Source organism: Mus caroli, unplaced genomic scaffold, assembly GCF_978045245.1.
Source record: "Mus caroli unplaced genomic scaffold, Mus_caroli_1 scaffold_19, whole genome shotgun sequence".
In the NCBI taxonomy this organism is placed as follows: Eukaryota; Metazoa; Chordata; class Mammalia; order Rodentia; family Muridae; genus Mus; species Mus caroli.
The window spans coordinates 3,641,834-3,667,500 of NW_028227274.1; the positions used below are offsets into that span (position 1 = coordinate 3,641,834).

A 25,667-nucleotide genomic window follows, 5' to 3' on the forward strand; every position below is an offset into this window, starting at 1 on the left:
CAATGCAAGTGACTTAGTGGCTTTCATTATGCTTAAATTAATATATAAAGAGATGTATTGGATTTTTTGATATTTCTACTCCTTATATACTTTACCTAAAATGAAAGAATAACCAATGGTAATGAACATAGAAACAGAATAAACATTAGTTTGATAGTCATGTGATTAGCTGGAATTCAATTTTCTTCTCTACACATGACTTGGTTGAATATTCTTCAAGGTTAGTGATCACATGAAATATACTGAGTGTTCTTTAACATTAAATGCACAAAACTTCTAATAACTTCAGTATAATGCTAAAAGCATGCTATGTATCTAATAAATAATTAGTAAGACAATCTTTTTAAAGCTGTAGATGAGACCGTAAAGTCTGTAGAGTCTTGCTTGTTGTAATAATGGCTGTATTATTTCCATTGTCTAAAAGAATGTTTATCCAGTTATTTTTTTAAAAGTTTGAACACACACACACACACACACAAAAGAGATAGACATGTGGCTGGACAGTGGTGGTGCACGCCTTTAATCCCAGCATTTAGGAGGCAGAGGCAGGCGGATTTCTGAATTCGAGGCCAGCCTGGTCTACAAAGTGAATTCCAGGACAGCCAGGGCTATACAGAGAAACCCTGTCTTGAAAAACCAAAAAACCAAAACCAAAACCAAAAAAACCCCAAAACAACAACAACAACAACAACAAAACAAATAAAAGAAATAGTCATGTGTACTGGGGTCATGGAATATCATTCTGTGTGCAAATACAATTCTGTATTGAACTTTTACACAACTGAACTATAAGCCTTTCACTTCTATAGGAGAAAATGCACAGGCCATTTAGTGAGAAGCACCCACAGAGTTCTGCACTACATACATGTTCTTTAATTCAGGACTCCTTTTCTTTTTTCTTTTCTCTTCTTTTCTCTTTTTTCTTTTCTTTTCTTTTCTTTTCTTTTCTTTTCTTTTCTTTTCTTTTCTTTTCTTTTCTTTTCCTTTCCTTTCCTTTCCTTTCCTTTCCTTTCCTTTCCTTTCCTTTCCTTTCCTTTCCTTTCCTTTCCTTTCCTTTCCTTTTTTCTTTTCTTTAGATTAAAAAAAAATTATTTACAATCCATCCATTGCCCCACCCCTACCCCCCCTCTCCCACAGTTGCTTATCCCATTCCTCCTCATCCCCCCCTCCTTCCTGAGAGGATGCTCTTCCCTGCTAGGCCTCCCCCCTTCCAGGGCCTCAAGATGAGGTAGTCCTCTGCTATATATGTCTGGGGTGCCTTGGAATAGCTCATGTATGCTGTCTGGTTCGTGGCTCAGTGTCTGGGAGCTCCCAGGGGTCCATGTTAGTTGAGACTGCTGGTCTCCCTATAAGGTTGCCCCCCTCTTTCATTTCTTCCATCCTTCCCCTAATTCAACTATAGGGGTCCCTAACCATAGAGGTCCAATGGTTGGGTGTAAGTATCTGCATCTGTCTCAGTCAGCTGCTGGTTAGGTTCTCAGAGGACAGTCATGCTAGGCTCCTGTCTGTGAGCACATAATATCATTAGTAATAGTGTCAGGCCTTGGTGTCTCCCCATGGATCCCCAGTTGGGCTGGCCACTGGATCACCTTTTCCTCAGTCTCGTCTCCATTTTTGTCCCTGCAGTTCTTTTAAACAGGAAACACTTCTGAGTCAGAAATTTTGACTGTCCCTCTTCTTGAGCCTGTGTTTATCTACTGGAGGTGGACTCTTTGAATTTCCTCTCCCCACTGTTGGTTACTTCACCTAAGGTCACTTCCATTGAGTTCTGAGAGGCTCACCTCCCAGGTTTCTTGTACTTTCTAGAGGGTCTTCCTACCTCCCACCTTCTGAGGCTGCATATGTCTATTCATTCTGCTGGCCCTCTGAGTTTCTCTCCTGCTCCCTCCCTTACCAGATCCTGTTTTCCTTTTCCCCTTCCCCTCCCCTCTCCTGCCCAAATCACCATTGCTCTGCCTCCCAAGATTATTTTCTTTCCCCTACTAAGTGAGATTGAAACATCCTTACTTGGCCTTTCTGCTTGTTAAACTTCTTAAGTTCTGTGGGCTGTATCCTAGCTATTCTGTACTTTATGGCGAATACCTACCTATAACAAAGTACATACCATGAATATCCTTTTGGGTCTGGGTTACCTCACTTAGGATGATACTTTCTAGTTCCATCCATTTTCCAGCAAAATTCATGATGTCCTTGTTTTTAACAGTTGAAGAATATTCCATTGTGTAAATGGACCACATTTTCTGTATCCATTCCTCTATTGAGGGACATCTGGGTTCTTTCCAGCTTCTGGCTATTACAAATAAGGCTGCATCATGGAGCATGTGTCCTGGTATGCTGGGGCATCTTTTGGGTATATGCCCAAGAATAGAATAGCTGGGTCCTCAGGTAGGTAGGTCTATTTCCAACTTTCTGAGGAACTGCCAGATTGATTTCCAGAGTGGTTGTACCAGTGTGCCATCCCACCAGCAATGGAGGAGTGTTCCTCTTTTTTCCCATCCTCACTAGCATATACTGCCTGAGTATTTTATCTTAGCCATTTTGATTGGTATACAGTAGAATCTCAGGGTTTTTTTGATTTGCATTTCCCTGATGACTAAGGACTTTGAACATTTCTTTAGGTGCTTCTTGGCCATTTGAGATTCCTCTGTTGTGAATTCTCCTTTTAGCTCTGTACCCCATTTTAAAATTGGATTATTATTTTGTTTTTGGAGGTTAGCTTTTGAGTTCTTCATATATTTTGGATATTAGCCCTCTATCAAATGTGGGGCTAGTGAAGATTTTTTTCCATTCTGTGTACTGTTGATTTATCCTATTGACTGCGTCTTTTGCCTTAAGAGGCTTTTTAGTTTCATGAAGTCCCTTTTATCAATTATTGCTCTTAGAGCCTGAGCCATTGAAGTTCTGTTTAGGAAATTTAATGAGTTCAAGGCTCTTTCCCACTTTCTCCTCTATTCGATTCAGTGTATCTAGTTTTATGTTGAGGTCCTTGATCCACTTGGACTTGAGCTTTGTGCAAGATGATAAATATGGATCTATTTTCATTTTTCTATATTCAGACCACCAGTTAGACCAGCACCATTTATTGAGGATGCCTTTTCCCCCCATTATATGTCTTGACTTCTTTGCCAAAGATCAAGTGTACATAAATTTGTGGGCTTATTTGTGGGTGTTCAATTGTATTTCATTGATCAACCTGTCTGTCTATGTACCAGTATTATGCGGTTTTTATCGCTATTGCTCTGTAGTACAGTTTGAGATCAGAGGGTGGTGATTCCCCCGAAGTTCTTTTATTGCTAAGTATTGTTTTTGCTATCATGGGTTTTTTATTTTACCATATGAAATTGAGAATTGTTTTTTTCATGCATATGAAGAACTTTGTTGGAATCTTGATGGAGATTGCATTGAATCTGTAGATTGCTTTTGGTAGGATAGTCATTTTACTATGTTAGTCCTACCAATCCTTGAGCATGGGAGATCTTTCCATTTTCTGATATCTTCTTCGATTTCTTTTTTTTAGGGATTTGAAGTTCTTGTCATATAGATCTTTCACTTGTTTGGTAAGAGTTACACCAAGATATTTTATACTATTTGTGACTATTGTGAAGGGTATTGTTTTTCTAATTTCTTTCTCAGCTTGTTTATCATTTGTATGAAGGAAGGATAACTGATTTGTTTGAGTTAATTTTATATTGAGTCACTTTGTTGAAGTTGTTTACCAGCTGAAGAAGTTCTCTGGTAGATTTTTTTGTTTATTTATTTTGTTTTGGGGGTTGCTTATGCATACTATCCTATCATCCACAAATAGTGATACCTTGACTTCTTCTTTTTGATTTGTATCCCCTTGATCTCCTTTTGTTGTCTAATTGCTCTAGCTAGAACTTTAAGTACTATATTGAATAGATAGGGAGAGAGTGGGCAGCCTTGTCTTCTTCCTGATTTTAGTGGAATTGCTTCAAGTATCTCTCTATTTAATTTGATATTGTCTGATGATTTGCTGCATATTGCTTTTATTATGTTTAGCTAAGGGCCTTGAATTTCTGATCTCTCCAATACTATTAATATGAAGAGATGTTGTATTTTGTCAAATGCTTTTCAGCAACTAAGGATATGATCATGTGATTTTTCTTTTTGAGTTTGTTCATATAGTGGATTATGTTAATAATTTTTGTATTTTGAACCAACCTTGATCGTGGTGAATGGTACTTTTGATGTGTTCTTAGATTTGGTTTGCAAGAACTTTATTGTATATTTTTACATCAATATTCATAAGCTAAATTTGTCTGAAATTCTCTTTCTTTTTGGGGTCTTTGTGTGGTTTAGGTATCACAGTAATGAATTAGGCAGTGTTCCTTCTGTTTCTATTGTATGGAATAGTTTGAGGACTGTTGGCATTAGCTCTTCGTTGGTAGAATTCTGCATTAAAGGTATCTGGCCCTGGGTTTTTTTTTGGTTAAGAGGTTTTTGATGACTATTTCTATAATGGTTATGGGACTAATTATATAGTTTACCTGCTCTTGATTTAACTTAGATACCTAGTATCTGTCTAAATAATTGTCCATTTCTTCATCCAGATTTTCCAGTTTTGTTGAGTATACACTCTTGAAGTAGGATCTGATGTTTTTTTTTTTTTTTTTTGATTTCCTCAGTTTCTGTTGTTATGTCTCCCTTTTCATTTCTGATTTTGTTAATTTGCATAAAGTCTGTGTCCTTTAGCTAGTTTGGGTAAGGGTTTATCTATCTTATTGATTTTCTCAAAGCACCAGCTTTTGGTTTGTTGATTCTTTGTATTGTTCTCTCTGTGTCCAATTTGTTGATTTCTACCCTGAGTTTGATTATTTCCTGTTGTCTACTCCTCTTGGGTGTGTTTGCTTCTTTTTGTTCTAGAGCTTCTAGGTGTGCTGTTAAGCTGCTTGAGTAGGATCTCTCTAGTTTCTTTATGAGGGCACTTAGTGCTATGAATTTTCCTTTTAGCACTGCTTTCATTGTGTACCATAAGTTTGTATATGTTGTGTTTTATTTTTCACTGAATTCTAAATAGTCTTTAATTTCTTTATTTCTTCCCTTATCAATTTATCATTGAGTAGAGTTGTTCAGTTTACATGGGTATGTGGATTTTCTGCTGTTTTGGTTGTTATTGAATTCTATCTAGCCTTAGTCTGTGCTTATCTGATAGGATGCATAGGATCGTTTCAATCTTCTTGTATCTTTTGAGGCCTGTTTTGTGGCCTATTTTATGGTTAATTTTGGAGAAGAGGCTTGCTTTGTGGCCTATTTTATGGTTAATTTTGGAGAAGGTACAGAGAGGTGCTAAGAAGAAGGTATATTCTTTTAGGGTGAAATGTTCTTTGTTAAATCCATTTGATTCATGATTTCTTTTCTTCTTTTTTTTTGCCATTAGAAAATGCCTTTTGTCCGTTTTGTCTTTTTTGAGAGAAATACTTGTTTGTTTTTCTTTTTAATTGGATATTTATTTACATTTCAAATGTTGTCCCCTTTCCTGGTTTCCCCTCTGCAAACTCCCTATCCCACCCCTTACCATGCTTCTATGAGGGTGCTTTTCCACCTACTAGCCCATTCCTGCCTCACTGCCCTAGCCATTCTTCTACACTTGAGCATCAAGCCTTCACTGTGACCAAGGGCCACCCCTTCCATTGATGCCAGATAAGGCTCCTCTAGCTCCTTCAGTCCTCCACTAATTCCTCTAATTCCTCAATCTCTATTGTGATGGTGGGCTGCAAGCATCTGCATCTGTATTGGTCAGGATCTGGCAGAACCTCTCAGGAGTCAGCTGTATCAGGCTCCTGTCAGCAAGCACTTCATGGCATCACCAATAGTGTCTGGGTTTGGTGTCTGCACTTGGGATGGATCCCCAGGTGGGGCAATCTCTGGATGGTCTTTCCTTCAGTCTCTGCTCACTCTTTGTTCCTGTATTTCCTTTAGACAGGAGCAATTCTAAGTTAAAGTTTTGGACATGGGTGGGTGGCCCCATCACTCAACTGGAGGGCCATGCCTAACCTCTTGATATATTCTTGAAAGGTGCTCCCTCCCCTTTGAGGTATTTTAACTAATGTCATCCCTGTGAATCCAGGGAGGCTCTTGCTTTCCTGGCATCTGGGACTTTCTGGTTGCTACCCACAGTTCCTCCCATCCCCACACCCCCATTGCTACACACCTCTGTTCAATTTCCTGACCCTTTGTACATCTTCTCCATCTCCTCCCATACCTGATTCTTCCCATTTTTCCCCTCCTGCACTTCTCTTCCTCCTGAGCCCCTCCCACCCTCTACTTCCTTGGTTATTTTATACCCCTTCTAAGTAGGACGGAAGCCACTCTTTGGTCTTCCTTCCTCTTTAGCTTCATGTGGTCCATGATTTGTGTCATTAGTATCCCATGCTCTTTGCCTAATATCCACTTATCATTCAGTACGTACCATGTGTAGTCTTTTGTGACTGAGTTACCTCAGCCAGGATGATATTTTCTAGATCTTTTCTAGATCTATCCATTTGCCTGCGAGTTTCATGAAGTCATTGTTTTTAATAGCTGAGTAGTATTCTGTTGTGTAAATGTGCCACAGTTTCTGTCTCCATTCCTCTATTGAGGGACATCTGTGTTCTTTCCAGCTTCTGGCTATTATAAATAAGGCTGCTATGAACATAGTGGAGCATATGTCCTTATTACCAGGTGGAACATCTTCTGGGTATATGCCCAGGAGAGGTATTGCTAGATCTTTCAGTAGTACTATGTCCAGTTTTCTGAGGAACCACCAGACTGATTTCCAGAGTGGTTGTACCAGCTTGCAATCCCACCAACAATAGAGGAGTGTTCCTCTTTCTCCACATCCTCACCAGCATCTGCTGTCACCTGAATTTTTGATCTTAGCCATTCTGACTGGTGTGAGGTGGAATCTCAGGATTGTTTTGATTTGCATTTCCCTGATGATTGAGGATGTTGAACATCTTTTCAAGTGCTTCTTAGCCCTTCAGTATTCCTCAGTTGAGAATTCTTTGTTTAGTTCAGTACCCCATTTTTTAATGGGTTATTTGATTTTTCTGGAGTCCAGCTTCTTGAGCTCTTTTTATATATTCCTCTGTTGAGGGGCATCTGGGTTCTTTCCAGCTTCTGGCTATTATAAATAAGGCTGCTATGAACATAGTGGAGCATGTGTCCTTCTTACCGGTTGGAACAAATTTCTTTCTCAGCCTGTTTATCCTTTGTGTACAGAATGACCATTGATTTGTTTGAGTTAATTTTATATCCAGCTACTTCACTGAAGCTCTTTATCAGGTTTAGGAGTTCTCTGGTGGAAATTTTAGGGTCACTTATATATGCTATCATATCATCTGCAAATAGTGATATTTTGTCTTCTTCCTTTCCAATTTGTATCCCCTTGACTTCCTTTTGTTGTTTAATTGTTCTGGCTAGGACTTCAAGTACTATGTTGAATAGGTAGGGAGATAGTGGGCAGCCTTGTCTAGTGCCTGATTTTAGTGGGATTGCTTCAAGTTTCTCTCCATTTAGTTTGATGTTGGCTATTGGTTTGCTGTAAATTGCTTTTATCATGTTTAGGTATGGGCCTTGAATTCCTGATCTTTCCAAGACTTTTATCATGAATGGGTGTTGGATTTTGTCAAATGCTTTCTCAGCATCTAGCAAGATGAACATGTGGTTTTTGTCTTTGAGTTTGCTTATATAGTGGATTATATTGATAGATTTCCGTATATTAGACCATCCCTGCATCCCTGAGATGAAGCTACTTGGTCATGATGGGTGATCGTTTTGATGTGTTCTTGGATTCAGTTTTCGAGGATTTTTATTGATTTTTTTTTTTTTTTTTTGGTTTTGGTTTTTGAGACAGGGTTTCTCTGTATGGCCCTGGTTGTCCTGGAACTCCCTTTGTAGAACAGGGTTACGTTGAACTCATAAATCCGCCTGCCTCTGTCGCCCAAGTGATGAGATTAAAGGCGTGCACCACCACGTCCGGCTTATTGAGTATTTTTGCATCGATATTCATAAGGGAAATTGGTCTGAAGTTCTCTATCTTTGTTGGGTCTTTATGTGGTTTAGGTATCAGAGTAATTGTAGCTTAAAAGAATGAATTGGGTAGAGTACCTTCTGTTTCTATTTTGTGGAATAATTTGAGGAGAGTTGGAATTAGGTCTTCTTTGAAGGTCTGATAGAATTCTGCACTAAACCCATCTGGTCCTGTGATCTTTTTGGTTGGGAGACTATTAATGACTGCTTCTATTTCTTTAAGGGATATGGGACTGTTTAGGTCATTAATCTGATCCTGATTTAACTTTGGTACCTGGTATCTGTCTAGAAATTTGTCCATTTCATCCAGGTTTTCCAGGTTTGTTGAGTATAGCCTTTTGTAATAGGATCTGATGTTGTCTTGGATTTCTTCAGGTTCTGTTGTTATGTCTCCCTTTTCATTTCTGAATTTGGTAATTAGGATACTGTCCCTGTACCCTCTAGTGAGTCTGGCTAAAGGTTTATCTATCTTGTTGATTTTGTCAAAGAACCAGCTCCTGGTTTGGTTGATTCTTTAAATAGTTCTTTTTGTTTCCACTTGGTTGATTTCAGCCCTTAGTTTGATTATTTCCTGCTGTCTACTCCTCTTGGGTGAATTTGCTTACTTTTGTTCTAGAGCTTCTAGGTGTGCCGTGAAGCAGCTAGTGTATGCTCTCTCTAGTTTCTTTTTGGAGGCACTCAGAGCTATGAGTTTTCCTCTTATCTCTGCTTTCATTGTGTCCCATAAGTTTGGGTTTGTTATGACTTCATTTTCATTAAACTCTAAAAAGTCTTTAATTTCTTTCTTTATTTCCTTATTGACCAATGTATCATTGAGTAGAGTGTTGTTCAGTTTCCACGTGAATGTTGGCTTTCTATTATTTATGCTGTTATTGAAGATCAGCCTTACTCTGTGGTTATCTGATAGGATGCATGGGATAATTTCAATATTTTTGTATCTGTTGAGGCCTGTTTTGTGACCAATTATATGGTCAATTTTGGAGGAGGTGCTGAGAAGAAGGAATATCCATTTGTTTTAGGATAAAATATTTTGTAGATATCCGTTAAATCCATTTGTTTCTTAACTTTTGTTATTGTCCATGTGTCTCTGTTTAGTTTCTGTTTCCAGGATTTGTCCATTGGTGAGAATAGGGTGTTGAAGTCTCCCACGATTATTGTGTGAGGTGCAATGTGTGCTTTGAACTTTACTAAAGTTTCTTTAATGAATGTGGCTGTCCTTGTATTTGGAGCATAGATATTTAGAATTGAGAGTTCATCTTGGTAGATTTTTCCTAGATGTGTATGAAGTGCCCCTTTTTGTCTATTTTGATAAGTTTGTGTTGTAGGCTACTCCAGCTTGTTTCTTTGAACCATTTGCTTGGAAAGTTGTTTTCCAGCCTTTTACTCCAGGGTAGTGTCGGTCTTTGTCCCTGAGGTGGGTTTCCTGCAAGCAGCAAAATGTTGGGTCCTGTTTGTGTAGTCAGTCTATTAGTCTATGTCTTTCTATTGGGGAATTGAGTCCATTGATGTTAAGAGAAATTAAAGAAAAGTAATTGTTGCTTCTTGTTATTTTTGTTGTTAAAGTTGGGATTCTGTTCTTGTGGCTGTCTTCATTTAGGTTTGTTGAAGGATGACTTTCTTGCTTTTTCTAGGGCGTAGTTTCCATCTTTGTGTTGGTGTTGTCCTTTAGTAGCCTTTGAAGGGCTGGATTCGTGGAAAGATATTGTGTGAATTTGGTTTTGTCATGGAATACTTTGATTTCTCCATCTATGGTAATTGAGGGTTTTGCTGGGTATAGTAGCCTGGGCTGGCATTTGTGTTCACTTAGTGTTTGTATAGCATCTGTCCAGGATCTTCTGGCTTTCATAGTCTCTGGTGAGAAGTCTGGTGTAATTCTAATAGGCCTGCCTTTATATGTTACTTGACCTTTTTTCCCTTACTCTTTTTAATATTCTGTCTTCATTTAGTGCATTTGTTGTTCTGATTATTATATGTTGGGAGGAATTTCTTTTCTTTTCCAGTCTATTTGGTGTTCTGTAGGCTTCTTGTATGTTCATGGGCATCTCTTTCTTTAGGTATGGGAAGTTTTCTTCTATAATTTTGTTGAAGATATTTGCTGGCCCTTTAAGTTGAAACTCTTCATTCTCATCTACTCCTACTATCCAAATGTTTCGTCTTCTCATTGTGTCCTGGATTTCCTGGATGTTTTGAATTAGGATCTTTTTTCATTTTGCATTTCTTTGATAGTTGTGTCCATGTTCCCTATGGAATTATCTGCACCTGAGATTCTCTCTTTCATCTCTTGTATTTTGTTGTTGATGCTCATATCTAAGGTTCCTGATTTCTTTCCAAGGGGTTTCTAACTCCAGAGTGGTCTCCCTTTGGGTTTTATTCATTGTTTCTACTTCCATTTTTAGATCTTGGATGGTTTTGTTAAATTCCATCATCTGTTTGATTGTGTTTTCCTATAATTCTTTAAGCAATTTTTTTTGTTTGTTCTTTTGTTTCTTCTTTAAGGACATCTACCTGTTTACCATTGTTCTCCTGTAATTCAGTGAGGGATTTTTGTGTTTCCTCTTTAAGGGTTTCTACCTGTTTAGCAGTGTTCTCCTGTATTAATGCCCTTCTTAAAGTCTTCTACCACCATCATGAGATATGAATTTAAATCCAAGTCTTGCTTTTCGGGTGTGCTGGGGTATCCAGGACTTGTTGTGGTGGGTGTACTGGGTTCTGATGATGCCCATTTTTCTTGGTTTCTCTTAGTAAGATTCTTACGTTTGTCTTTTGCCATCTCTTAATCTCTGGTGTTAATGTTCAAGCTGCCTCTGGCTGGAGCTTGATCCTCCTGTGATTCTGTTAGCTTCTGTCAGCACTCCTGGGAGTCCAACTCTCATCTGAGTCCTAGTGGTCAGAGCACTCTCTGCAGGCAAGCTCTCCTCTTATAGGGCAGGTGTCCAGAAGTCTGGAGCTCTGATCCACCTCCTGAGTCCTGGAGTCAGAGCCCTCCCTGTAGGCCGATTCTCTTCTGGCAAAAATGGTGCCCAGGGGTCTGGGTCTCAGCTCCTGGCTGAGGATGAAGGCCCAATGGGACCCTGTCCAAGAAGCTCTGTTGCTTCTGTCACCCATGTGCTCTCTAGTGCTCAAGGAGTACTGGGTGTGCTAGGGGTCCTGTGGCATGGAGTGTCCTCCGGGGCTCTTGGTGCCCTTGGCTGGGTTAAGGCAGAAGATGGCAGGGCTGTCCAGCTTCTGGTCAGGCGGGGTTCCTTTGTCCCTGTTCCTGCTGGCACAAGACCCTCTGAGATTCTTTGGAGCTGATTTCGTGTTCCACTCACCCATGATCCCGAGGTGATCCCGAGGTCCTGCGGTGTGGGGAGTCCCTCTGTAGGCTTCTGGTATGTTCACAGGTATCTCTTTCTTTTAGATCAGGGAAGTTTCCTTCTATAATTTTGTTGATGATTTTTAGTGGCCCTTTAAGTTGGGAATCTTCACTCTCTTCTATACCTATCATCTTTAGGTTTGGTCTTCTCATTATGTTCTGGATTATCTGGATGTTTTTGCATTTTGCATTTTCTTTGACTTTTGTGCCAATGTTTTCTATAATATCTTCTATGTCTCCAATTCTGTCTTCTGTCTCTTTTATTCTGTTGGTGATTCTTGCATCTATGACTCCTGATCTCACCTGTGCTCACAGGCTTGTCTACACTCCTGGGAGACCAGCTCACTCCAGGCGATATTTGGGTATGAAGTGTTGTGGCACAACATCAAGTCCGGGTGTGGAAGGAAACCCTCTCCTGTATTTCTTTAAGGGAGCTATTTATGTCCTTCCTAAATTCCTCTATCATCATCATGAGATGTGATTTTTAAATAAGTCTTGCTTTTCTGGTGTGTTGTGGTATCTAGGGCTTGCAGTGGTAGGACCCAGTTCTGGTGATGCCAAGTAGCCTTGGTTTCTGTTTCTTATGTTCTTGCCCTTGCCTTTCATCTCTGGTGTTAGCTCGTCTCTGACTGTGGCTTTTCCCTCCTGTAAACCTGTGTGTCAGCACACCTGGGAGACCAGTTCTCTCCGGGAGGAATATGGGTATGGAGAGCTGTGGCAGAGTCAGCTCTATGGTGCAGATGAAAACTAGAAGGATCCTGTCCCTGGCTGTTACTTGGTTCCTGTGTCCTGATGACTCTGGGGAGGTCCCTTTTGGGCCAGCAATTTGAGCAGAAGTAGTAGGAATTTGAGCAGAAATGTGCTCTCAAGTGTGTCATCACTTTTGGCTAGACCAGTTGAAGTCTCCCACAATTATTGTGTGTGGTGCAATGTGTGCTTTGAGATTTAGAAAAAAAATTTTTATGAATGTGTGTGCCCTTGCATTTGGGGCACAGATGTTCAGAGTTTGGGGCACAGATGTTCAGAGTTGAGAGTACTTCCCCATCTCATTTGAGAACTTTTGGTTGCAAGCTTATTTATTGGATATTAGAATGCCAGTACCAGCTTGTTTCTTGGTACCATTTGCTTGGAAAACTTCCAGCCTTTTATTCTGATGTAGTGTTTGTCTTTGTCATTGAGGTGTGTTTCTTGTGTGCAGCAAAATGTTGGATCCTGCTTGCATATCCGGTCTGTTTGCTTATGTGTGTTTATTGGGGAATTGAGTTCACTGATGTTGAGAGGTATTAAAGACAGATGGTTGTTAGTTCCTGTTATAGTTGTTGGAGGCGGTATTATGTGTGTGTGTGATTATTTTATTTTGGGTTTATTGGGAGATGGCAAATTTCTTTTTTTTTTTCTTTGGTGTAGATACTCTCTTTGTGTTGGAGTTTTCCTTTTAGAGTCCTCTGTAGGCCTGGATTAGTAGATATATATTATTTAAATTTGTTTTTGTCATGAAATATTTTGGTTTCTTTATGTTGGGAAAGTTTTCTTTGGTGGTTTTGTTGAAGATGTTTTCTGGCTCTTTTAGCTGGGATTCTTCAGCCTCTCCTATTCCTATTATTCTTAGGTTTGGTCTTCTCATTGTGTCCTGGATTTCTTGGATGTTTTGGGTTAGAAGTTTTTTTCTCTTTATTTTCTTTGACAGTTTTGTCAATATCTTCTCTGGTATCGTCTATGCCTGAGATTCTCTCTTCTATCTCTTGTATTCTGTTGGTGATGCTTGCATCTGTAGCTCCTGACCTCTTTCCTAGGTTTTCTATTTCCAGGGTTGCCTGCATTTGTGATTTCTTTATTGTTTCTATTTCCATTTTTAGAACTTAGACTCCTTTGTTCAATTCCTTCCCCTGTTTGATCGTGTTTTCTTGTATTTCTTTGAGGGGATTTTTTGTTTGATTGTTTCCTCTTTAAGGGCGTTTCCTCTTTACCTATTTAACTGTGCTTTCCGGTATTTTCTTAAATGAGTTATTTATATCTTCCTTAAAGGTCTCTCTTATCTTCATCAGATGGAACTTTAGGTCAGCAGCATGATTTACATGTGTGTTGGGTTGTCCAGGGCTTGCTGTGGTGGGAGAGAGCTGGGTTCTGATGATGCAAAGTATACTGGCTTCTGAGCTTATGATCTATGCCTTTCACCATCTGGTTATCTCTGGGGTTAGCTAGCCTGGGTGTCTCTGTCTGGCACTTGCCTCCGAGTTGCAGCAGATCTCCTAGTAGTTATGTGACCCTGGCTGCAGCAGATATCCTGGGAGACCCATAGTTTGTGGGATGTTGAGAGGCGCAGACAGGCAGATCTCCCCAGGTGGAGGTGCAGACCAGAAGGGAGATAGGGAAGAGGTCCCATGGACCTCTTTTGTGTAGGGAAGAGGTCCCATGTCCACTGGGCTCCTGGGAGGCAGCTGCTGCAGTTATTTGTGTGGGTGTCTCACTTGCTGCCTTGGCTCCAGCAGATCTCTTGGGAGACCTGTAGACTTGTGGTGTTGAGAGAGAGGTGCAGACAAGCAGATGTGCCCTGGTGTATATGCAGACTAGAAGGCAATTCATGTCTTATTTTCTTACTGATCCAGCATGAACAGAAATGTCTGCCATTGTTATTTGAGTACCTGTTATTTTCAGTAGAAGAAATTCTCAGAATATGCAGGAAGCACACACATTTTTGGAAATTATTACATGCAGTGTCCCCATGACTCTACTCCTTAAATGTGAATGTTTGCCAACCCCTGCCCTGCTAAATAGGAACTGAATACATATTTAAAAGCATTGTTTCATAGTAGGACTAGGAACACCCAGATTTTTTTTTCAAATTTATCAAATAGATAATCATGGCCACTTTCTGTTGGAATGGGTTTCTTTGAGAAAAATAGCCCTGGAGTAAAGCTGGAGTAACCTGCTTAGGAGATGGAGAAAATAGCAGGTCACTTACAGGATGAAAAGACTGAAATGCTTTAGCACTATAGTTAACTATATGATTTTAGTGGAATTGCTTCAAGTTTCTCTTCGTTTAGTTTGATGTTGGCTACTGGTTTGCTGTATATTGCTTTTATTATGTTTAGGTATGGACATTGAATTCCTGATCTTTCTAAGACTTTTATCATGAACAGGTGTTGGATTTTGTCAAATGCTTTCTAAGCATCTAATGAGATGATCATGTGGTTTTTTTTTCTTTGAGTTTGTTTATATAGTGGAATACTTGATGAATTTCCATATATTGAACCATCCCTGCATGCCTGGGATGAAACCTACTTGATCATGATGGATGATCATTTTGATGTGTTCTTGGATTTGGTTTGTGAGAATTTTATTGAGTATTTTTGCATCGATATCCATAAAGGAAATTGGTGTGAAGTTCTCTTTCTTTGTTGGATCTTTCTGTGGTTTAGGTATCAGAGTAATTTGGTTTCATAGACCAGATGGATAGAGTACCTTCTGTTTCTAATTTGTGGAATAATTTAAGGAGTATTGGAATTAGGTCTTCTTTGAAGGTCTGATAGAACTCTGCACTAAACCCATCTGGTCCTGGGCTTTTTTTTTTTTCTTTTTGGTTGGGAGACTATTAATGACTACTTCTATTTCTTTATGGGATATGTGAATGTTTAGATCGTTAATCTGACCCTGATTTAACTTTGGTGCCTGGTATCTGTCTAGAAAATTGTTCATTTTATCCAGGTTTTCCAATTTTCTTGAGTATAAGCTTCTGTAGTAGGATCTGATGATTTTTTGGATTTCCTCAGATTCTGTTGTTATGTTTCCCTTTTCATTTTTGATTTTGTTAATTAGGATACCGTCCCTGTGACCTCTAGTTAGTCTGGCTAAAGGTTTATCTATCTTGTTGATTTTCTCAAAGAACCAGCTCCTCATTGGGTTGATTTTTTTGAATAGTTCTTTTTGTTTCCACTTGGTTGATTTCAGCCCTGAGTTTGATTATTTCTTGCATTCTACTCCTCTTTGAATATGCTTCCTTTTGTTCTAGAGCTTTTAGATGTGCTGTGAAGCTGCTAGTGTATACTCTCTCCTGTTTCTTTTTGGAGGCACTCAGAGCTATGAGTTTTCCTCTTAGCTCTGCTTTCATTGTGTCCCATAAGTTTGGGTATGTTGTGCCTTCATTTTCATTAAATTCTAAAAAGTCTTTAATTTCTTTCTTTCTTTTACCTTGACCAAGTTATCATTGAGTAGAGTGTTGTTCAGCTTCCATGTGTATGTGGACTTTCTATTATTTATATTGTTATTGAAGATCAGTCTTAGTCCATTGTGATTTGATAGGGTGCATGGGATTATTTTAATATTTTTGTATCTGTTGAGACCTGTTTTGTGACCGATTATATGGTCAGTTTTGGAGAATGTACCATGAGATGCTGAGAAGAAGGTATAACCTTTTGTTTTAGGATAAAATGTTCTGTATATATCTGTTAAATACTTTTCTTTCACAACTTCTGTTAGTTTCAATGTGTCTCTGTTTAGTTTCTGTTACCAGGATCTATCCATTGCTGAAAGTGGGATGTTGAAGTCTCCCACTATTATTGTGTGAGGTGCAATGTGTGCTTTGAGCTTTACTAAAATTTCTTTATTAAATCTGGATACCCTTGCATTTGGAGCATTGATGCTCAGAATTGAGAGTTCATCTTGGTAGATTTTTCCTTTGATTAGTATGAAGTGACCCTCCTTGTCCTTTTTGTCTGTCTTTGTCCCTGAAGTGGGTTTCCTGTATGCAGCAAAATGTTGGGTCCTATTTATGTATCCAGTTTGTTAATCTATGTCTCTTTATTGGGGAATTGAGTCCATTGATGTTAAGAGATATTAAGTAAAAGTAATTGTTGCTTCCTGATATATTTGTTGTAAGAGTTGAGAGTCTCTCTTCCATCTCATATATTCTCTTGGTGATGCTTGCACCTATGGCCTCTGATTTCTTTTCTAGGATTTATATCTCCAGAGTTGTCTCCCTCTGTAATTTCTTTATTGTTTCTATTTCCATTTTTAGATCCTGGATGGTTTTGTTCTATTCCTTCACCTGTTTGGTTGTGTTTTCCTGTAACTCTTTAAGGGTTTTTATGTTTCCTTTTTAAGGACTTCTACCTGTGTAGCTGTGTTCTCCTGTATTTCTTTAAAGAAGTTATTAATGTCTTTCTTAAAATCTTCTACCAGCATCTTGAGATATGATTTTAAATCTGAATCTTGCTTTTCTGGTGTGGTGGGGTATCCAGTACTTGCTGTGGTGGGAGTACTGGGTTCTGATGATACCAAGTGGTCTTGGTTTCTGTTGGTAAAATTCTTAAGTTTGCCTTTTGCCATTTGGTAATCTCTGGTATTAGATGTTCTAGCTGTCTCTGGCTGGAGCTTGTTCCTCCTGTGAGTCTGTAAGCCTGGGAGATCAGCTCTCTCCTGGCAAGACCAGTGCACAGGGGGCTGAGGAACAGCCCCACCTCCTGGCTGCAGATGTAGGCTGACCAAAAGCTCCACCAACTGGTGATTAAGTATTCAAACATAGGAGAATATGGAGGCCATACTCTTTTAAACACCATATAGACCGTTTCTCTTTCTTTCCCAGGAAAGCTTCACTTTTACTTGAAACACAGGAACTTAGACAAATGGTGGTAGATTTTCATTACAAAATAAAGAAGCAAAACACATGACATTGATAAGTAAGATAGGTACAGTAGTTAATATTTTAGAAGAATTATGTGTTATTCTAGAGTGGTAACAATCACCCAGTACAGAAATACTTAATCGAAGAAGAGAAGTGGCTTCATGTAGTGAAAATCATGATGATACAGTACAAAATAGTAACATAGATAACCAACTAGGAACAGAAGCAAGTTTTTGGTTTGAGGTAAGTAAGGTTTGTGTAATACAAGGATTAACACTCCCTTGAACTGCTATCTAATGTGTATATCTATCTATCTATCTATCTATCTATCTATCTATCTATCTATCTATCTATCTCTCTATCTATCTCTCTATCTCTCTATCTCTCTATCTCTCTATCTCTCTATCTCTCTATCTCTCTTTCTATCTAAATAATCTGGCATCATCTAGTCATGTGACATTGGCTACAGGGCTTCTATATGAGTATTGCATGTTTTATCAGCACAGACTTTTGACTTGATTTTCATTGATGGTGAAATATCACCATTTTGTGGTGTTTTCCACCTGTGCTTGTCCCTTTTACAATGGTATAGGAAGTATGCACAGGTTTTATACACATTTTTCTCTTAAATTAGCCTTTGCTTTACATTGTTTTATTTGAAGAATACTGGGGTGATGTCTTAGTTGGGGTTTTACTGCTGTGAACAGACACTACAACCAAGGCAATTCTCATAAGGACAACATTTAATTGGGACTGGTTTACATGTTCAGAGGTTCAATCCGTTAGCATCAAGGCAGGAACATGGCAACATCCAGTCAGGCATAGTACAGGAGGAGCCTTCATCTGAAGGCTTCTAGAAGAGGACTGACTTTCAGGTACCTAGGATGAGGGTCTTAAAGCCCACATCCACAATGATATACTTTCTCCAACAAGGACACACCTCCAAATAGTGCCAGTCCCTGAGCCAAGCATATACAAACCATCAGAGCTGAGTTCACCCCCGAATGTCTTAAGACTTCTCAGATGAGGGTTGAGAAACTAATTGATCTATGTATACAAAGATAAATTATCAAGAGACAATTTAACACTGTGTCAATTTAGCAGCATAATAGTGGTAGGTTCTCCCCTGAAGCTATGACTTGCCTAGACAGTTCTTGGCCTGATAATGGTGCTGATATATGGGGTCCATCTTGTGGCATGGTCTTTCAATTCAATCAGAAAGAGGTTGGCTACTCCCATGATATTTGTGCTTCTGTAAGCACCCATACTTACTTACTTACTTACGGGGCCAAGGTTACCTAATATGGCCAGTGGATGAATTAAACCAGGTTTGGGTAGGAGGAACTACAGTAAGACTGAGGCTGTGACAGTTTTATTGAGGACAATCAGACTTTTTAAACCCTTATCAGAAGCAGAATATAGTGGTGATTGCCAGAATCAATACAGTTGTAGTTGCCAGGATACAATGATATTTGAAAGCTATGTTGGGTACATAGATTTATGTCTAAGGCCAATTGTCCTGCCAAGCTTCCATACTTCTTTGACTTCTAAGGGAACAAACAGAAAAACACAGAGGAGCCTGAACCTTTCACTGCCTGAAAGAGTGCCTTGGTTTCTCAGGAGCTGAAAGGCACATAAGTGCTCCAAGAGCCATGACTCTAGCCTGAAAAACCTATGACACATGCCTTTCATGGCAGCTAGGCCATGTTAACCACACTTCTATTGCACCAGTGGCCACGTGTTGTCAGGACAGTCCTTGTTGTAGCTTGTTTGGAGGACACTGTGAATGGTATATTTTTTTCTGATTTCCTCCTTAGTAAGTTTGTTTTTGGTGTATATAACTGTTACTGATTTTATAGTCTGCTACTTTACTGAAGATATTTATTGGATTCAGTGTGTTTTAGAAATTAGGGTTCTCTAAGTATAGGATCATGTAATTTGGAAGCAGGGATAGTTTATTCTCTTCCTTTCTGACTTCTAACCCATTGTAGTTTTCTCTCATTGTGTTGCTCCAGCTAGAGCTTGAGGACTATATTTAATAAGACTAGAGAGAATGTGCACACTTGTCTAGTCCCAGATTGAGAGAAAATGGGCTCAAATTTCTCATTAGTGCAGATTTGAATATAGGTTTATATAGTTTTTAAAGTGTTGTGATATGAGGGGATATCATTTCTATAATTTTCTAGACTTATTTACTTTGAATGAGGTCTTCAGCAAAAAAATAAATATTTAAGGAACTTAAAGAATGTTTTTGATCTAGGTTTGTTGGCACATGCCTTTTATCCCAGCACTCATGAGGCAGAGTGGATCTCTGTAAGTCCAAGGCAAGCCTGGTCTACATACAGGTCAATCAAGACTACATAATGAGATCCTGTCTCAAATAACTTAATAAAAATAAAAAAATAAATTTCCATTTATTTATTCACTTTACATCCCCATTGCACCCTGTCTTCCCTCACAACCTCCCCCTCTATCCCACTTCCCCTTCTCCTCTAAGAATGGGGAGGCTTTTTTGGGTACCAACTCATGCTGGGACATCAAGTCACTGGAAGACTGGGCACACCTCCTACCATAGAAGCCAGACAATGCAGCCCAGTTACAGGAACAGGATCTACAATTAGGGAACAGAGTCAGAGAACACCCAGCACCACTGCCACCTCTGCTTCAGTTACTGGGGGAGTTTCATGAAGATCAAGCTGGACATTTGCTACATATGTGTGGGAGCACTAGGTCCAACCCATGTATGCTCTTTGGTTGGTGGTTCAGTCATTGGGAGCCCCCAAGGGTCCAGGTTAGTTGACTCTGTTCATCTTCCTGTGGAGTTCCTATCCCCTCCAGGACCCTCAGTCCTCCACCCAACTCTTTCACAAGACTCCTTGAGCTCTGTTTAATTCTTGACTGTGGGTCTCTGCATCTGTTTCCATCATTTGCTGGGTGGAGCCTTTCTGACAACAGTTATGCTAGAGTCTTGTTTGCAAGCATAACAGAGAATAATGGTTCCAGGGATATGTTCATGCCTTGGATCTCAAGTTGGGCTGGTCATTGTTTGGCTGTTTCCCCAGTCTCTGTTTCATCGTTGTCCCCGAACTTCTTGTAGACAGGACAAATTTTGGGTTAAAGGTTTTGTGGACCACCAAAAGAAAAGATGGTGGAACTTGTGGCTCTAGCTATACATGCAGTGGAGGATGGCCTAGTTGGTCATCAATGAGAGGAGAGACCCTTGGTCCTGTGAAGGCTCTATGCCCCAGTGTAGGGGAATGCCAGGACCAGGAATTGGAGTGGGTGGGTTGGGGAGCAGGGGGAAGAAGAGGGGATAGGGTATTTTCAGAGGGGAATTTAGGAAAGGGGATAACATTCGAAATGTAAATAAAGAAAATATCTTTAAAAAAAATAAAGGTTTTGTGGGTGGGTTATTCCTTCTTATTCCTAATACTTATTCCTTCTCTGGGAGTCCTGCCTGGCTACAGGAGGAGGTCACTTCAGGATCCACATCCACCACTGCTAGGAGGCTGGGCTACAGTCACTCTCAAAAACCTCCTGGACCTTCCCTGATCCCATGTTTTTGGCACATCCTAGGGATGCTCTTCCACTGCCAGCTGCCAATTTCAATTCACTCTCCCACCCCTCTCTCCCCAGCTCTCCCCGTATCTGATCCCTCATGTCCTCTTCCCATCCCCTCTCCCACCCAGTTCCCTGTTCCATCCATCTCTGATGACTATTTTATTTCCTCTTCTGAGTGAGATTTAAACATCCTTTCTTTGACCTTCCTTGTTATTTAGCTTCTGTGAGTCTGTAGAATGTAGCCTGGGTTTGCTGTACTTTATGGCTAATATCCACTTATAAGTGAATGCATACTATGTGTGTCCCTCACTCAGGAAAATATTTTCTAGTTCCACCCATTTGTCTGCAGATTTTATGATGTCCTTGTTTTAAATAGCTGAGTAGTATTCCATTGTGCAAATGAACCACATTTTCTTTATTCATTCTTTAGTTGAAGTGGTTTCTAGTTTCTGGCTATTACAAATAAAGCTTCTATGAACATAATACAGCAAGGTCCTTGTGTGATTGTGGAACATCTTTTTGGTATAGTATATGTTCAGGAGTGTTATAGCTGGGTCTTGAAGTTTATAAAAATATTTATAAAATATATAATAATCCACAAGATAACTTGAAAATGTTATATAAAAAATAAAGGAGTTGAAAATGTGATAGCATCCAGGTATGAACGATGACACTGTATTTTCAGCACTTGAGAAACAGAGGCAGAAGCATCATCACAAGTCAGTAAGAGCTAAAGATTGAAATCCTGTCTAAAACAATGAATGGAACTCTATCTCAAAGTGATGTAAAGTGAATAAATAAATAAATAAATAAATGGAGAAAAATAAAATAAATAAAAATGGAGTTCTAAATGATAAAAAAATTGTGTGATGACAGACAATAGACTTGGTAGCCTACTCTTACAGTTAGTAATAAATATATAAATACATGACACTTGAAAGATATCTCAAGGTAGTCAACAGGATCACCTTTTGTGAGAATAGAATTTCATTTCTAGGGTTTATAAGTTAGTTTATAGTTTTATGGACTAGTCTGTAATCCTATAAACAGTAACTTTTTAAAGGCAAGATTTCTTTACATATTCCTGGCTATCCTAGAACTCACTATGTAGACTAGACTGGCCTTGAACTAACAGAGATCTGCTTGCCTCTGTCTCCTGAATGGGATTAAAGGCATGTGACACAATGACTAGCTAATAATAACTTTTTCAAAATTATTTAATTCTAAATTATCTGGTCCAATTGAGGAGACATTTAGAAAAGAACTTTCAAGTTGCCACTTTCTTCCTGGGAAAACCATAATGTTAAGTAAAATAAGAGAGAAGAGGTACTTTGTTACTGTCGAAATGCTTACATTGGGACCATTTGAGTGTAACTACTTTGGAAAAGTTCAAAGTGAGAAATGAAGAACAACATTTTACTGGCTAGTAATTAACATATGAATAATAATAATCATATGAATAATTTCAATAAAAGCATCTTTAATTGCAGATTTGCCTCACAAGAGGAGCAGTTGCCTTTTGGAAACATGGAAAGCCTGAGATTGGAAAGACAGCAATCCCCTCAGAAGCTTGATGTGACACACACTGGAATCTGTTCATGGATAGAAACTGAGGCAAAAACTTGGAATGAGGTGAATTTACCTTTTATAAAATCTAATATTTCTGACTTTATTTGATCAATATAATATATAGCACTCCCTAGATTTGACATACAGTTGTATTTTGCATAGAGACAGGGATTCAACCTGAGAATGTGGTGTTTGGCAATTTTACTATTTTGGAACATCACAGTCCTGTGCTCATACAAGCCAGACAGCACTATGTCCAGCAGGCATGTGGTTCATGGTGGGCTAGAGCATTGTGTGATGTGTGACTTTTATTTAAACTTAAAACAAAATGTCATCTCATGCTAAAAGTAAATGATGACATTAATGAATAAGTTTTTTACTTCCATTGTTGTAAATCTTGGTGTATAGTGGATGTTCAGCACATATTTTCTGGCATGAAAGGTAAACCGATGCAACCTCTAGGATAAAGGTTAGTTTCAGCACTGTTATGCAGTGTAGGCTTACTTAGCTCTGAAATCGCCATGATGTTAGTTAAATGTTTTGTAATGAGATGTACTATCTCTGCCTGCATTAAAGAACATCTTTTGTTTTTGGTAAATCATGCTGTCATTCAAGCAATTAGAATCTGAATAATATATATGAGATAGCACTCTAATAGGCTATGTACTTTCAACAAGGTTTTGTTCTTGTAGGTTGTGCTCTTGATTACATATTTAGACACCACAGACCCCTTAATAGTCCCTCAACCTGCTTTGTTCTTTGAAAGTCACCAATCTACACCCTGTGAGTTTAATTTACATGCAAATAGTTATATAATATTTATCCCTTTTAACCTGCTCCATTTAGTTAGCATACTACTTTGGGGATTCTTCATTTCTTTATGTTGCTGTGCAGCATCTCTCATGTGGTCAGGTATGGTGGCTCATATCTGTAATCCCAGCACAGAGTCAGAAGGAGAAAAATAGGCTCAAGTTAAAAAAAAAAAAAAACAACCTGGGTACCTAATGGTGTCCTGTTTCAACACACAGACACAGGCACACACACACAGACACACAGACACACAGAGACATTCAGACACAGGCAGACAGACAGACAAACATATACACAGACACACACACAAACACACAGATACACACACACAGACATACAGACACACAGGCACAGACACACAGACACAGAGACACACAGAGAGACACACACACAGACACACAGGCAGACACACACACAGATATACACAGAGACATACAGACACACACATACACACACACACACAGACACACAGAGAGACATACAGACACACACAGGCAGACACAGATACACACAGACACACACAGATACATAGACACAGACACAGACACATACAGACACAGATACACACACAGACATACAGACACAGACAGACAGACACATATACAAATACACAGACACACAAACACACAGACACACAGACAGACACAGATACACACAGAGACACACACAGAGACATACAGACACGCACACAGAGACATACAGACACGCACACAGAGACATACAGACACACACACACAGATACACAGAGACATACAGACACACACAGACAGACACACAGGAACACACACAGAGACACACATATACACAGAGATACACACAGAGACATACAGACACACACACAGATACACAGAGACACATAGACACACAGACACATACAGACACACACAGACAGACACAGACACACACACACACACAGACACACAGGCAGACACAGACACACACAGAGACATACGGACACATACAGACAGGCACATACACAAACATACACACACAAACACACAGATACTCACACAGACACACAGACACTGACTCACATACACAGAGATACACAGACAGACAGATACATACACACAGACACAAACACACACACAACCACACAGACACGGGCATACACAGATACATAGACACATAAACCATTGTGAGGCTGCACGACATACCTGTATCTTGGCTGATAACTGTGCTGTGAGTGTTGTTCCACCTGCTCTGTGTTCTCTTCTTGTTTCCTTCTGACTGGGTGTTGCCCTCCTAGCCAACTGAGTTCATGGTGCTATCTTTCTGCCTTTCCTCATACTGTTCTTTTGGGCTTCATATTTTCTCATCTGGCTTCATTTTTTAGGAGTGTCTCACCATTTCTCTTCCTTGAAGCCTTCTCTAACTGGACTGATTTTCCCAAAGTCCATCTAGAACTTATCTGTTCAGAACAGTTTATCCTTCAACTTTGCATAAATATTATCTAAGTATAAATTGCAAGGAATATCAAATGATATATGACACTTTTTCTTAAATAGACTTAAAACATATTTGCAGGCTGGTGAGATGGCTCAGTGGTTAAGAGCACTGACTGCTCTTCCGAAGGTCCTGAGTTCAAATCCCAGCAACCACGTGGTGGCTATCACCATCCATAATGAGATCTGATGCCCTCTTCTGGTGTGTGTGAAGACAGCTACAGTGTACTTACATATAACAGTAAATAAATCTTTAAAAAATGCTTAAGTTATAGGATAAAATCTATATCATACCAATACTTTTTCCTGAGGACAAAGATGTTCTGAAGTTTTTATTTTCATATTCTGAGAATTATTTAATATTCTGAGAAGTTAAATGTAAAATCAAATGCACTTAATAAATAGGAGACATTGTTTGAGTGCTCCTATTTGCCTTAAAATGGAAAAACATATACCTGCCTTCTTTTCTTATGTAGCCAGAACTGGAGATTATAGATCTGGTGGAAAGGCCCCTGCAGTAGTTTTTCTATATACTTGTCCATATCACCTTAATCTGCTCCTTGGATGTGGCAAAGCAGCTTCATGTGACAGTTGCTGGGACAGACTAACTGAGGAACCTGATTCCACAATGGAGTCCATCCATAGCTTTAGCCTGACTCTGAGGCCAGGTTACGTCCTTACGTCCACATACCTTCTTCCAGTAGGTGCCATCTGGGCTGCATACGCGATCACAGCCTGCAATCACAGGACTGCTGAGACCTTGGAAGGTGTGGACTACTCTAAGTGGGCAGAGTATTACTGTCTAGTTGTAACTTTACCCTGTTCTTTGTTCTAGTTACGAGGATCACTAGCGATGCTAAAAGCTGCCAAGAAGATGCGCTGTAGAATTCAGAGGTATAACTACACGCAACTTGCAAAGACAGCTGGCATGTTTATGAAGCAGACAGGCAGAGTAGTGTGAGCACTACATGTATGTGAGCAGAGATGCACATGTCTAAGGCCAGGGTAATATTTCTGTTTTCAGTCATGTCTCATGATTATACAGTTGCATGGGGCGGGGAATAAGTCAGTGGTAGAATGTATGTTTGCCCAGTGTAAGGCCCTGGTTTCATCCCCATGCACCACAAAAATAAAAGGAGAAAGTAGTTATTTATGCAGTCTCTAAACCTCACAACTAACTACATAACACAGCTAGAAAAGTGATAGAGCAACCAAATAGCTTGTTTTTCAAAGAATTTGCTAAATTACTTTAAAGATAATTATTTAAAAATCATGT

General features: G+C 39.3%; 1 protein-coding gene across 1 annotated transcript in view; it reads left to right on the forward strand.

Annotated features, from left to right (window-relative positions):
* The window catches only part of Ankrd26 (ankyrin repeat domain 26), a 39,904-nt gene that overhangs the window by 543 nt on the left and 13,694 nt on the right, over positions 1-25,667 (forward strand). Inside the window, 2 exon segments of the mRNA XM_021150918.2 lie at positions 22,058-22,199; positions 25,227-25,285. Coding sequence (XP_021006577.1) covers positions 22,095-22,199; positions 25,227-25,285 — 164 coding nt within the window. The 5' untranslated portion in view covers positions 22,058-22,094.